At 36.8% G+C, this 12,500-nt stretch overlaps 1 protein-coding gene across 1 annotated transcript in view; it reads right to left on the bottom strand.

The window, feature by feature from the left end:
* adgra1b (adhesion G protein-coupled receptor A1b) overlaps positions 1-12,500 on the bottom strand; it is a 160,439-nt gene that overhangs the window by 7,952 nt on the left and 139,987 nt on the right. The window contains exons 16-17 of the mRNA XM_079635790.1: positions 10,080-10,203; positions 6,303-6,454 (exon numbers count right to left, since the gene is read on the bottom strand). Coding sequence (XP_079491916.1) covers positions 6,303-6,454; positions 10,080-10,203 — 276 coding nt within the window. The remainder of the gene's footprint in view (positions 1-6,302; positions 6,455-10,079; positions 10,204-12,500) is intronic.

Raw genomic sequence — 12,500 nt, 5'->3', positions numbered from 1 at the left:
ACGAGCTTTAGGATCATGACTAGTCCACAAACATGTTAAGCTTTAGGATCATGACTAGTCCACAAACATGTTGAGCTTTAGGATCATGACTAGTCCACAAACATGACGAGCTTTAGGATCATGACTAGTCCACAAACATGACGAGCTTTAGGATCATGACTAGTCCACAAACATGATGATCTTTAGGATCATGACTAGTCCACAAACATGACAAGCTTTAGGATCATGACTAGTCCACAAACATGATGATCTTTAGGATCATGACTAGTCCACAAACATGACAAGCTTTAGGATCATGACTAGTCCACAAACATGACGAGCTTTAGGATCATGACTAGTCCACAAACATGATGAGCTTTAGGATCAAGACTAGTCCACAAACATGACAAGCTTTAGGATCATGACTAGTCCACAAACATGTTGAGCTTTAGGATCATGACTAGTCCACAAACATGACGAGCTTTAGGATCATGACTAGTCCACAAACATGACGAGCTTTAGGATCATGACTAGTCCACAAACATGACGAGCTTTAGGATCATGACTAGTCCACAAACATGTTAAGCTTTAGGATCATGACTAGTCCACAAACATGTTGAGCTTTAGGATCATGACTAGTCCACAAACATGACGAGCTTTAGGATCAAGACTAGTCCACAAACATGACAAGCTTTAGGATCATGACTAGTCCACAAACATGTTGAGCTTTAGGATCATGACTAGTCCACAAACATGTTGAGCTTTAGGATCATGACTAGTCCACAAACATGACGAGCTTTAGGATCATGACTAGTCCACAAACATGACGAGCTTTAGGATCATGACTAGTCCACAAACATGTTAAGCTTTAGGATCATGACTAGTCCACAAACATGTTGAGCTTTAGGATCATGACTAGTCCACAAACATGACGAGCTTTAGGATCATGACTAGTCCACAAACATGACGAGCTTTAGGATCATGACTAGTCCACAAGCATGATGATCTTTAGGATCATGACTAGTCCACAAACATGACAAGCTTTAGGATCATGACTAGTCCACAAACATGACGAGCTTTAGGATCATGACTAGTCCACAAACATGATGAGCTTTAGGATCATGACTAGTCCACAAACATGATGAGCTTTAGGATCATGACTAGTCCACAAACATGATGAGCTTTAGGATCATGACTAGTCCACAAACATGATGAGCTTTAGGATCATGACTAGTCCACAAACATGATGAGCTTTAGGATCATGACTAGTCCACAAACATGATGAGCTTTAGGATCATGACTAGTCCACAAACATGACGAGCTTTAGGATCATGACTAGTCCACAAACATGACGAGCTTTAGGATCATGACTAGTCCACAAACATGATGAGCTTTAGGATCATGACTAGTCCACAAACATGATGAGCTTTAGGATCATGACTAGTCCACAAACATGATGAGCTTTAGGATCATGACTAGTCCACAAACATGATGAGCTTTAGGATCATGACTAGTCCACAAACATGACGAGCTTCAGGATCATGACTAGTCCACAAACATGACAAGCTTTAGGATCATGACTAGTCCACAAACATGACAAGCTTTAGGATCATGACTAGTCCACAAACATGACAAGCTTTAGGATCATGACTAGTCCACAAACATGACGAGCTTTAGGATCATGACTAGTCCACAAACATGTTGAGCTTTAGGATCATGACTAGTCCACAAACATGTTGAGCTTTAGGATCATGACTAGTCCACAAACATGACGATCTTTAGGATCATGACTAGTCCACAAACATGTTGAGCTTTAGGATCATGACTAGTCCACAAACATGATGAGCTTTAGGATCATGACTAGTCCACAAACATGTTGAGCTTTAGGATCATGACTAGTCCACAAACATGTTGAGCTTTAGGATCATGACAAGTCCACAAACATGTTGAGCTTTAGGATCATGACTAGTCCACAAACATGATGAGCTTTAGGATCATGACTAGTCCACAAACATGTTGAGCTTTAGGATCATGACTAGTCCACAAACATGATGATCTTTAGGATCATGACTAGTCCACAAACATGTTGAGCTTTAGGATCATGACTAGTCCACAAACATGATGAGCTTCAGGATCATGACTAGTCCACAAACATGACGAGCTTTAGGATCATGACTAGTCCACAAACATGACGAGCTTTAGGATCATGACTAGTCCACAAACATGACGAGCTTTAGGATCATGACTAGTCCACAAACATGATGAGCTTCAGGATCATGACTAGTCCACAAACATGATGAGCTTCAGGATCATGACTAGTCCACTAACATGACGAGCTTTAGGATCATGACTAGTCCACAAACATGACGAGCTTTAGGATCATGACTAGTCCACAAACATGACGAGCTTTAGGATCATTACTAGTCCACAAACATGATGATCTTTAGGATCATGACTAGTCCACAAACATGTTGAGCTTTAGGATCATGACTAGTCCACAAACATGACGATCTTTAGGATCATGACTAGTCCACAAACATGATGAGCTTTAGGATCATGACTAGTCCACTAACATGACGAGCTTCAGGATCATGACTAGTCCACAAACATGATGAGCTTTAGGATCATGACTAGTCCACAAACATGTTGAGCTTTAGGATCATGACTAGTCCACAAACATGACGAGCTTTAGGATCATGACTAGTCCACTAACATGACGAGCTTTAGGATCATGACTAGTCCACAAACATGATGAGCTTTAGGATAATGACTAGTCCACAAACATGGATGGGTCAAACTATTCCAGAGTAAACGACTCATACACTCAGATATCAGCACTTCTGGTCATGCTGAATGTCTCTCAGTTAAACTAAAGATGCTGCGACCTTCATCACATACACCTGGAGTGTTTATACAGGATCTGTGGACTAATGGGCCGAAACAAGCTGAATATTAACCATAATAGCAGAACAACCATCATAACAAACACAAGTTACACGTAATATGGATTTTATTGTATTATTATAGTAACTTTCTGAAGTATTTAAAATGTTTTAAGGCATGTTTCTCATGCACTGGTCAGTTTGGTCTATTTTGCTTCCATAACATGTCAGAATAGTGGAAAGAAAACACACACACACAAAAAAAAGTTAATAGCATGTTAGTGTAAAAGTGATTTTCTATAAGCCTTTAAACAAAGAAACCGTGTTCAAATGAGCTTGCAACATGACCTTAAACTGGACCAAAAGAGAAACTGAGATGTGAGAGCGTAAAATAGATGTGCTGATCCAACCAACAATCAAGAAATAAAATGAACCGCTGGAGGTTTGAGGCGTGAGAGAATAACTCTGAAGACAGATAAACGAAAAAACAATCATGTCGCTTGCAGTCGTACAGCAGAATCATTCTGGAAAAGAAACAAGTTTCAATCAAACTCATGGAAGTGCACATCACAGATGAGAAAAAACATTACTGAGCTATTGATCCAGCTTACACTATTATCTGCAGTATTCTCTAGCCATAGCGCTTGCACATACACACACACACACACAAACGTTTGCATTTACGGTTTCACATGCACTTAAAGAAATAAAGCTTCATTTATCAGTATATTCTGGGCTGTACACTAGTATTGAGGAACCATCCTCCTGTCCTCTGCTAATTAAGAAGCACATTAATAGGAGGAAAGAGGCTGGATTGAAGTGTAGATGGAGCGTCGTGCTGAAAGGTTTACAGCATCTGACTCGCGTCTCACAGACCCGACCGTTTCTGAACCACAGCTGAGAGAACACAACGTGACCTACTTTCAACACAATAAACCAGAAGTACTAAAAATCCCAGATTAAAAACTGAAGCACCAGCCGACGAGCAGACAAGCTGTGTGATATATATATATATATGTTTTATATCAAGCTGTGTGTGTGTGTGTGTGTGCGTGTGTGTATAGAGTGAGTGTGTGTGTACCTACTTAACCATATTTTGGGGATACATTTGTACCCAGAAGTGACCAAAACCTCCTCTAGGATGTCCTCATTTGTAAATCTGGTATAAAAATAAAGTAATTAAAGGTTTTAAAAAATGTAAAAATGCAGCAAGTTTTGTGTGATGGGTAGGTTTAGGGGTCGGGTTAGTGTGCGTGTGTGTGTGTGTGTGTTTGTGTGTAGCAGGCCTGTAACCACCAAAGACAATGAGTGGAACAAGACCGTCCAATTTTGGAGGCGGAGCTTAGTGTTCACAGGAGGCGGAGCTTAGTGTTCACAAGAGGCGGAGATTAGTGTTCACAGGAGGCGGGGCTTAGTGTTCACAGGAGGCGGAGCTTAGTGTTCACAGGAGGCGGGGATTAGTGTTCACAGGAGGCGGGGATTAGTGTTCACAGGAGGCGGGGATTAGTGTTCACAGGAGGCGGAGCTTAGTGTTCACAGGAGGCGGGGATTAGTGTTCACAGGAGGCGGAGCTTAGTGTTCACAGAAGATGAGTGTGAACTCCCTCGCAGCCCTTTAGTTTTAGCAGTGAGTGTGTGTGTGTGTGTGTAAGATGTACAGTAAGTAGCAAAACATTTAATATCTGACAATGTTTTATGACAGAAATGATCAGCAGTAATATCCAGTGAAGCAAACTACTCAACATGTTTATGTAATTTCACCTTTTTGAATTGAAAACATGCTATTATTTACATGATTCATAACTGAATGTGACGAGACAAGAAATGTTTTGCGTTTTTTACATATTAGACAAACCACTAACAATGAATGTTTGCAATAGATATTACTTGCAAATAGTTTAAATTGATTAGGCCTACTTCACAAACTATAAACCTGGAACTTTTACCGTTCTTATTACTATTTCTTTATCTCTTTACAGAAGAAATAAAGAAATGTTCAAGACATGGTTACGGCCTTGATATTTCCAAATGACTGAATCAATCGGGCGAACCAATGATTCATTCATAAAGAGAGCCATTTACTTGAACAAATCAGCGATTGAACGAATCTAATGAATGATTCAATGACTCACTCATTTAGACATTTACTGCCACATACTGGCAGTTTTAGTTTCTTATTTAGAGAATTATAAATAAATAAAAAAATTCCTTATAATAAAAAAAACATTAAATGTATAATTCAACCAAAAATAAAAATTCTGTCATCATATACCTCATGGCCGCTGTTTAATAAATTCTATGTTGAATCATATATAATATATCTTTCTAAAGCAACTTTTTGTAGTGTCTACACTGTAAAAAAAATTTGCTGTGATTATTTATCACAACTTAAAATCCAACATTGTTTCAACTTTAAAAAGTATGTGTTCATGCTTGACTTAAAATATTAAGTTTAATTAACTTTAGTTTAGGTGGATATTTAAGTTCTCAACAAATTTTAAGTTGTTATAACTAAATCGCAGCCACATTTTTTACAGTGTGTTGACACTTTTCTCATTTAACACAATAATGACTGAAAATTATCATTTGTGGGTCAATTCTCAGACAAATTTGATGTGCAATTAATTTGTGATTAAAAAATGTAATCGCTTGACAGCCATAATAAATTGTTATTGATGTACAAAGCTGTGTGTTAAACAACTAAACTCAACAGTTAAACTATAAAACAAGCACATCGACGGATCTACCGCGGTATAAACCATACACTGACCAAGATAACTTCATCACACACTGATTTAGACACAAGCTGCTCTGAGATCTCACTCTTATTCTCTCTACGGTTGCTGTATTTCCCCTGAGCAGACGTTGATTGTGTTTATCATCTTGACACTGACAGAAGGATAACGTGAAGGTCACAGTCAACATCCTGGATCTTCACTGGAAGAGCTTCATCTTGACAGACCATTTGTGACCCTGGACCACAAAACCAGTCACATTTTTACATTGAGATTTATGGATCATCTGAAAGCTGAATAAATAATCTCTCCAGTGATGTGTGGTTTGTTAGGATAGGACAATATTTGGTCGAGACACAACTATTGAAAATCTGGAATCTGAGGAGCAAAAAAATGTAAACATTGAGAAAATCTCCTTTAAAGTTGTGCATTTATGTTCACGATTGTGCTGCATTCACTCACAAAAATACATGTTTTATATATTTACGGTAGGACATTTACTAAATATCTTCATGGAACATGATCTTAATATCCTCATGATTTTTGGCATAAAAGAAAAATGGATAATTTTGACCTGAAATTGTGTGTGATCCAGGGTCAGATTTGCTCTTCATTTGTTCAAATGAACTCTGTGAGTGTCATAACCAGAGAACAACGTCTCAATGACACCTGGAGTCGAGCAGACGTGTGTTTTCGGCGGTTCGTACCTCAGCATGGGTGACTTTGGGTGAGGCGGCGCGTGATGATCTCCGTCCTGAGCTTGCTGGGGTTTTCTGGTCACTTGTTTGTAGATGTTTCGTGCCGTGACACCCAACCAGAGCATAGTGGACAGAGAAGAGTAATGCAGCACGATCCCGACCTGAAACACACACACACACACACACACACACACACGGTACATGAATATGCTCATAAATAATACTTTTAATTGGCAAGAATGCATTAAATTGATTCATTAAAAAGTAACCGTAAAGACATTTAAAATGTTGCAAAAAATATATATTTCAAATAAATGCTGTTCTTTTGAACTTTATGTTTATTAAAGAATCCTGAGAAATAAAATGTATCACGGTTTCCACAAACATATTCATAATAATAATCATAAATGTGTCTTGATCATCAGATCATCATATTATCCTGATTTCTGGAGGATCATGTGACACTGAAGACTGGAGTAATGATGATAAATTCAGCTTTGATCACAGGAATAAATTACACTTTACTGTATATTCACATAGAAAACTGATGATTTACATTGGAATAATATGTCACAATTTTTACTGCATTTTTGATCAAATAAATGCAGCATTTCTGAGCAGAAGAGACTTCTTTCAACAACATTAAAAAATCTTACTGACCTCAAACTTTTAACAGTAGTAGAATATACAGTATATCACAGATTTATGATATTACATCTTAATGAAAGCAAATGGGACGGACATAATTGGCTCTTTAACAGCTTTGTTTAGTGATCATTTTGCCTTTGGTCGTTATCTCTCAAATCAAACACATTAAACACATCAGGATGGAGGACAGCAAGCGTGTGTGTGTGTGTGTGTGTCTCATGAACATTAAACACATCAGGATGGAGGACAGCAAGCGTGTGTGTGTGTGTGTGTGTGTGTGTCTCATGAACATTAAACACATCAGGATGGAGGACAGCAAGCGTGTGTGTGTCTCATGAACATTAAACTGGATGCATCTAATGGAAAATGAGACATAAAATAACTGAAAAGAATATAATAATCTCAAGGCCAATTACACAGCCAATATACCCGTCTATTAAAATAACACTGCAACACACACACACACACACACACACACAGATAAACGTTAAGCTCGCTCACCTGAACATAACTATACACAGTTCCCGTCTCTGTTATTCTGTTCATCTGTAATCTAAATTAAATGCTGCGCTGTCATATATTCAGCAGGAATCCTGACTACATATCATTTCTCTCATCCACTCCGTTTGCAGAGACAGCAAATAAAATAATCATATTCCCTGCGTTCTCGTCTGGGGAGCCGCGTGGTCTGAGAAAACATCATATATGTTCACAAACACCCCGAAGGATCAAACTCAGGAGACACTGACTGACGACAGATTCCCATTACACAGATTACACTTTCCCACGTCATCCATCACTCATCAAACGCAGCGTCTCTACATCCCTGTGAGAAGAAGCACGTGAAGATGAAGAAATATTAATCTGAGAACGACCTTGAGCCGCGACACTGAACGCTTGCAGAAAACACCTGACAAACCCAGAACCGTTCGGCTGGAGCTTCTCAGCGCAACAACGTGATCGATCGCATGTAAATCTGTGGTTTTTCTATATGTCTATTCTGCTCACCAAGCCTGAACATATTTGATCAAAAATACAGTAAAAATTCTGAAATGTTATTAGAAATTAAAATTGCGGTTTATTTTAAAATGTCATTTATTCCTGTGATCAAAGCTTAATTTCCATCATATTATACTGATTTCTGAAGGATCATGTGACACTGAAGACTAAAAAAAAAAAAAAAACTAAAAAAAAAAAATCATATTTGGTCACACAAATAAATTATGTTAAAATGCAGCTTTGGTCACAGGAATAAATTATAGTTTACAATATATTCAGATATTATAAATATATATAAATATAAATAGATATATAAACAGCTATTTTAAATTGCAATATTATTCACAATTTTTACTGTATTTTTTAACTTTACATTTTTTTTATCAAATAAATGCAGCCTTGGTGAGCAAAAAAAAAAAAAAGACTAATTTTCAAGAATAAATTATAGCTTACAATATATTCAGATAGAAAATAGCTATTTTAAATTGCAATATTATTTCAAAATTTTACTGTATTTTATTCCTATAAATATTTTTGATCAAATAAGTGCAGCCTTGGCGAGCAGAAAATACTTATTTCAAGGAATAAACTACAGTTTACAAAATATTCAGATAGAAAACAGCTATTTTAAATTGCAATAATATTTTTTTTTTTTTTTTGATGAAATAAATGCAGCCCTGGTGAGCAGAAAATACCTTTTTCAAAGACAGACCGCACATTCAAGTGGAAAAATGAAAGACCAGTTCTTAAATACATCAAACCCGACACAAACCTCTCAACGAACCAATCAAACATCATATTCACAGACTAAATCATCTAAACATCATATTCACAGACTAAATCATCTAAACATCATATTCACAGACTAAATCATCTAAACATCATATTCACAGACTAAATCATCTAAACATCATATTCACAGACTAAATCATCTAAACATCATATTCACAGACTAAATCATCTAAACAATCAGAACGGCACCACAGCGAATATTGGCGCCATATTAAAATCAATTTATCATATATTTACACACTTTGCCACCCATTTAGAAATTATTTTTGCCATAATTTAGAGCTTGATCTCATTAAAAGCGGATATAAGAAATACTGCTTGTTTTGATAAAAAAAATGTGATTTTGGTCATAAAGTATGCATGCGTTTCATTCAGGAGTGTGCACCATTCAAAATTTTATTGTAAATGTCTAAACTAAAATTTCTGAATTTGATTTGAGTACGATCAGCAAACAGGATGCAAATTTACTATAGGTTATAGTCCATAACATAAAAATCATAATCAGGTTATTATAATATTAGTGTATCTTTAGTGAATTGAGCACTCTCAAAAGCATGCAAACGTTATAAAATTGTTAGTGGGTCATATGCATGCGTTTAATTTTTTATTTAATTATAAATGTCTTATAAATTCCCACTAATTTCCTGAATTTTATTTGAATTTGATCAGCAAACAGGATGCAAATTTACTAAAGGTTATTGGCCATAACATAAAAATCATAATCAGCTTATTATACCAGTCAGAATTGAAATATCAGTGCATCTTTAGTGAATTTAGCACTCTCAAAAGCATGCAAATATTATATAATGTTATATTTGTTAGTAATTTACTGGATGCAAATTTGCATTCGATAAAGTAGAATTAAAAAGCAATGAAATTCATACAGTGTAGTTTCTAATATTGCGTCTGAATGTGAAGCCTGCAGGGTTCCGGACCGAATGAAGACACTTATATAAGCGTCCAGCGTCCCACTGACCCAAACTTTAACATCATCTTTATCTTCAGTCCATAATGTGGGATGAAATGCAGTGATCTCCACAATGACTGAAGGCCGTCAGCGCCGCACACGAGAGTCTGAGAGCACCTGAAGGCACACACATCTAAAGTGCAGATATATGAAGGTCTATATAGAGGACTTCACGTGTGTAAAGCATTTGCATTAAGGTCAGAGGCCGAGTGCATGAAAAACATGAACACACACACAGCGAATAACAATGCAGCGAGCGCCGTGCACCGCTAAAGGCTCCGTACACACACCGCTACACATGAATAATGGGTTTTCAGGGCCGGCTGTGCATTGAAAGAGCCGGTGTGAGAGGCAGAGACGGAGAGAAGCACGAGACTCACGGCCTGGCAGATGATGGGGTGTTTGATTCGGTTGATGCCTCCGGCGAACACAGCGAACGTCAGCGCCGAGTGGAAGCAGAAGTTCAGGAGCATGTGCCATCCCTTACGACTGATCCGGATTGTGCTGGGAGAGCAGGATAAAACACACACACAACATATGGTCAACATGTGTAAACCGGATTAAATCCAGTAATGTGTCTCTGAGGACATAAGAGAGACGTACAGGTCATCAGAGACCGCAGCTAAAACAGTATAAACATATTACTGAAAACAAGAGGTCTGAGAATGCAGTTTTTATTATTATTTGTCTTTCATACTTTAGTACATATGCTTTTTTTTTTTTTAAATAAATATAAAACCGATGAAACAAACAAAAAAAATACCTTAAAGGGTTAGCTCACCCAATTTTTTTAATTATGTCATTAATGACTCATGTCATTCCAAGCCCGTAAGACCTCCGTTCATCTTCGGAACACAGTTTGAGATATTTTAGATTTAGTCCGAGAGCTTTCTCGCATAATTGTCTGCCAGAGGTCCTGGACATCATGTTCAGATACAGGCGAAACTAGAAAGTTTAAATATGGTGCACAAGTTCAGTAATTCAACTTAAAAGGTGAAACTAATATATTATATAGACTCATTACATGCAAAGTGAGATATTTCAAGCCTTTATTTGTTATAATTTTGATGATTATGCTTATGAAAACCTTTTCTCAATATTCTAATTTTGAATTTGAGGTGTTCATAACCTGTAAACCATATCTATATATTTATATATATATAAATATAATACATGCAGTGGACGTCAAAGTCAAACCTGGGTCACCGTGAGCACAACATCTCCCGACTTCTACATTTTACTGAAATCACAGTTGCTCTCCTTTTTATTTCATCTCAGAGCGAGTGGATCCAGACGGCCAGTTTCTCACCAGCTTCGCTTAAATTAAAAGTCATTACAAAACGCACATGAACCCTCAGCCCACGATGCATTACAACGCGGTCTCTGTAAGTTCAGGAACAGATTTCCTCTCTCAGAGCCATAAATCATGCGCTCAGCTCGACTGAACGAGCAGAGTCTCTCCGGGTCACGAGCTCGCGTGTGTGTGTGTGTGTGTGTGTGTGTGTGTGTGTGTGTGTGTGTGTGTGTGTAGGAAGAAGTGATCTGATGGACTTTAAATAGGTCTCGCAGCATTTCCATTTGCACTCTTGATAAAGTTGGCAGGATCGGCAGCCGAACACAATCTCGCTGTGACGGATACGCCTGTCAGACTCACGACTGTGACATCAACTGTGGCTTTTCCTTTTATAGACTCACTCGCTGACTTATTTCACTGGCCTTATCATACATTTAAAATACATTATGGTTTGAAAAGTTTGGGGTCGGTCAGATTTTTAAAAATGTTTTTGAAAGAAGTCTCTTCTGCTCATCGAGGCTGCATTTATTTGAGAAAAATCCAGTAAAAATCGTGAAATATTATTCCAATGTACACTGTAAAAAAAAAATTAACCTCTCCAAGTCAAAATATTCTAGTGACTGCTCACATCTAAAATTTTAAATTGGCCCGAGTGAAATTCTGTAAAATAAATTGAATTAATTGTTGCAATAGTCTGGCTCAATGAGAAATAATATGTCAGACTAATTGAAAAATTTAGATGTGACCAGTCACATGTGACAAATTTTGACTTGAGGATGTAATTTTTTTTACAGTGTAAAATATGTGAATATATAGTAAACTGTAATTTATTCCTGTGATCAAAGCTGAATTTATCATCATTACTCCAGTCTTCAGTGTCACATGATCCTCCAGAAATCAGTGTAATATGATGATCTGATGATCAAGACACAGTTATGAAGGATCATGTGACACTGAAGACTGGAGTAATGATGCTTTAAGTAAAAAAAAAATCATCTTTGGTCACAGGAATAAATTACAGTTTACAATATAATCAGATAGAAAACAACTATTTTAAATTGCAATATTATTCAGAATTTTTACTGTAGTTTTTAATATGGTGATTTGATGCTCAAGAAACATTTATGATTATCAATGTTGAACAGTTCATGTTTTTGTGGAAATTGTAATACATTTAATTTTTCAGGATTATTTGATAATAGAAAGAAAGTAAAAAAAGAAGAAAAACGCATTTATTTGAAAGAGAATCTTTTGTAACATTATAAATGTGTTCACTGTCACTTTTGATCAATTTAATGTTTCCCTGCGGAATTAAAGTATTAAAACCGCACCCCAAACTTTTAAACGCTAGTGTAAATGTTTCATAATTTCATACTTTAAGGCCAAAAAAAAGAGCATTAAATCAGGCAAACTGACTCAAGTATGCAGAAACTAACGGCTGAATTCACAAAACAAAAGCACCATTTCTACATTTTTTAGCACACATACCAGCATCTTATTCACATGC

Source organism: Phoxinus phoxinus (genome assembly GCF_949152265.1).
Source record: "Phoxinus phoxinus genome assembly, chromosome: 14".
Taxonomy (NCBI): Eukaryota; Metazoa; Chordata; class Actinopteri; order Cypriniformes; family Leuciscidae; genus Phoxinus; species Phoxinus phoxinus.
The sequence above is the reverse complement of the archived record's forward strand: the minus strand, read 5'-3'. Positions and strand labels throughout refer to the sequence as shown.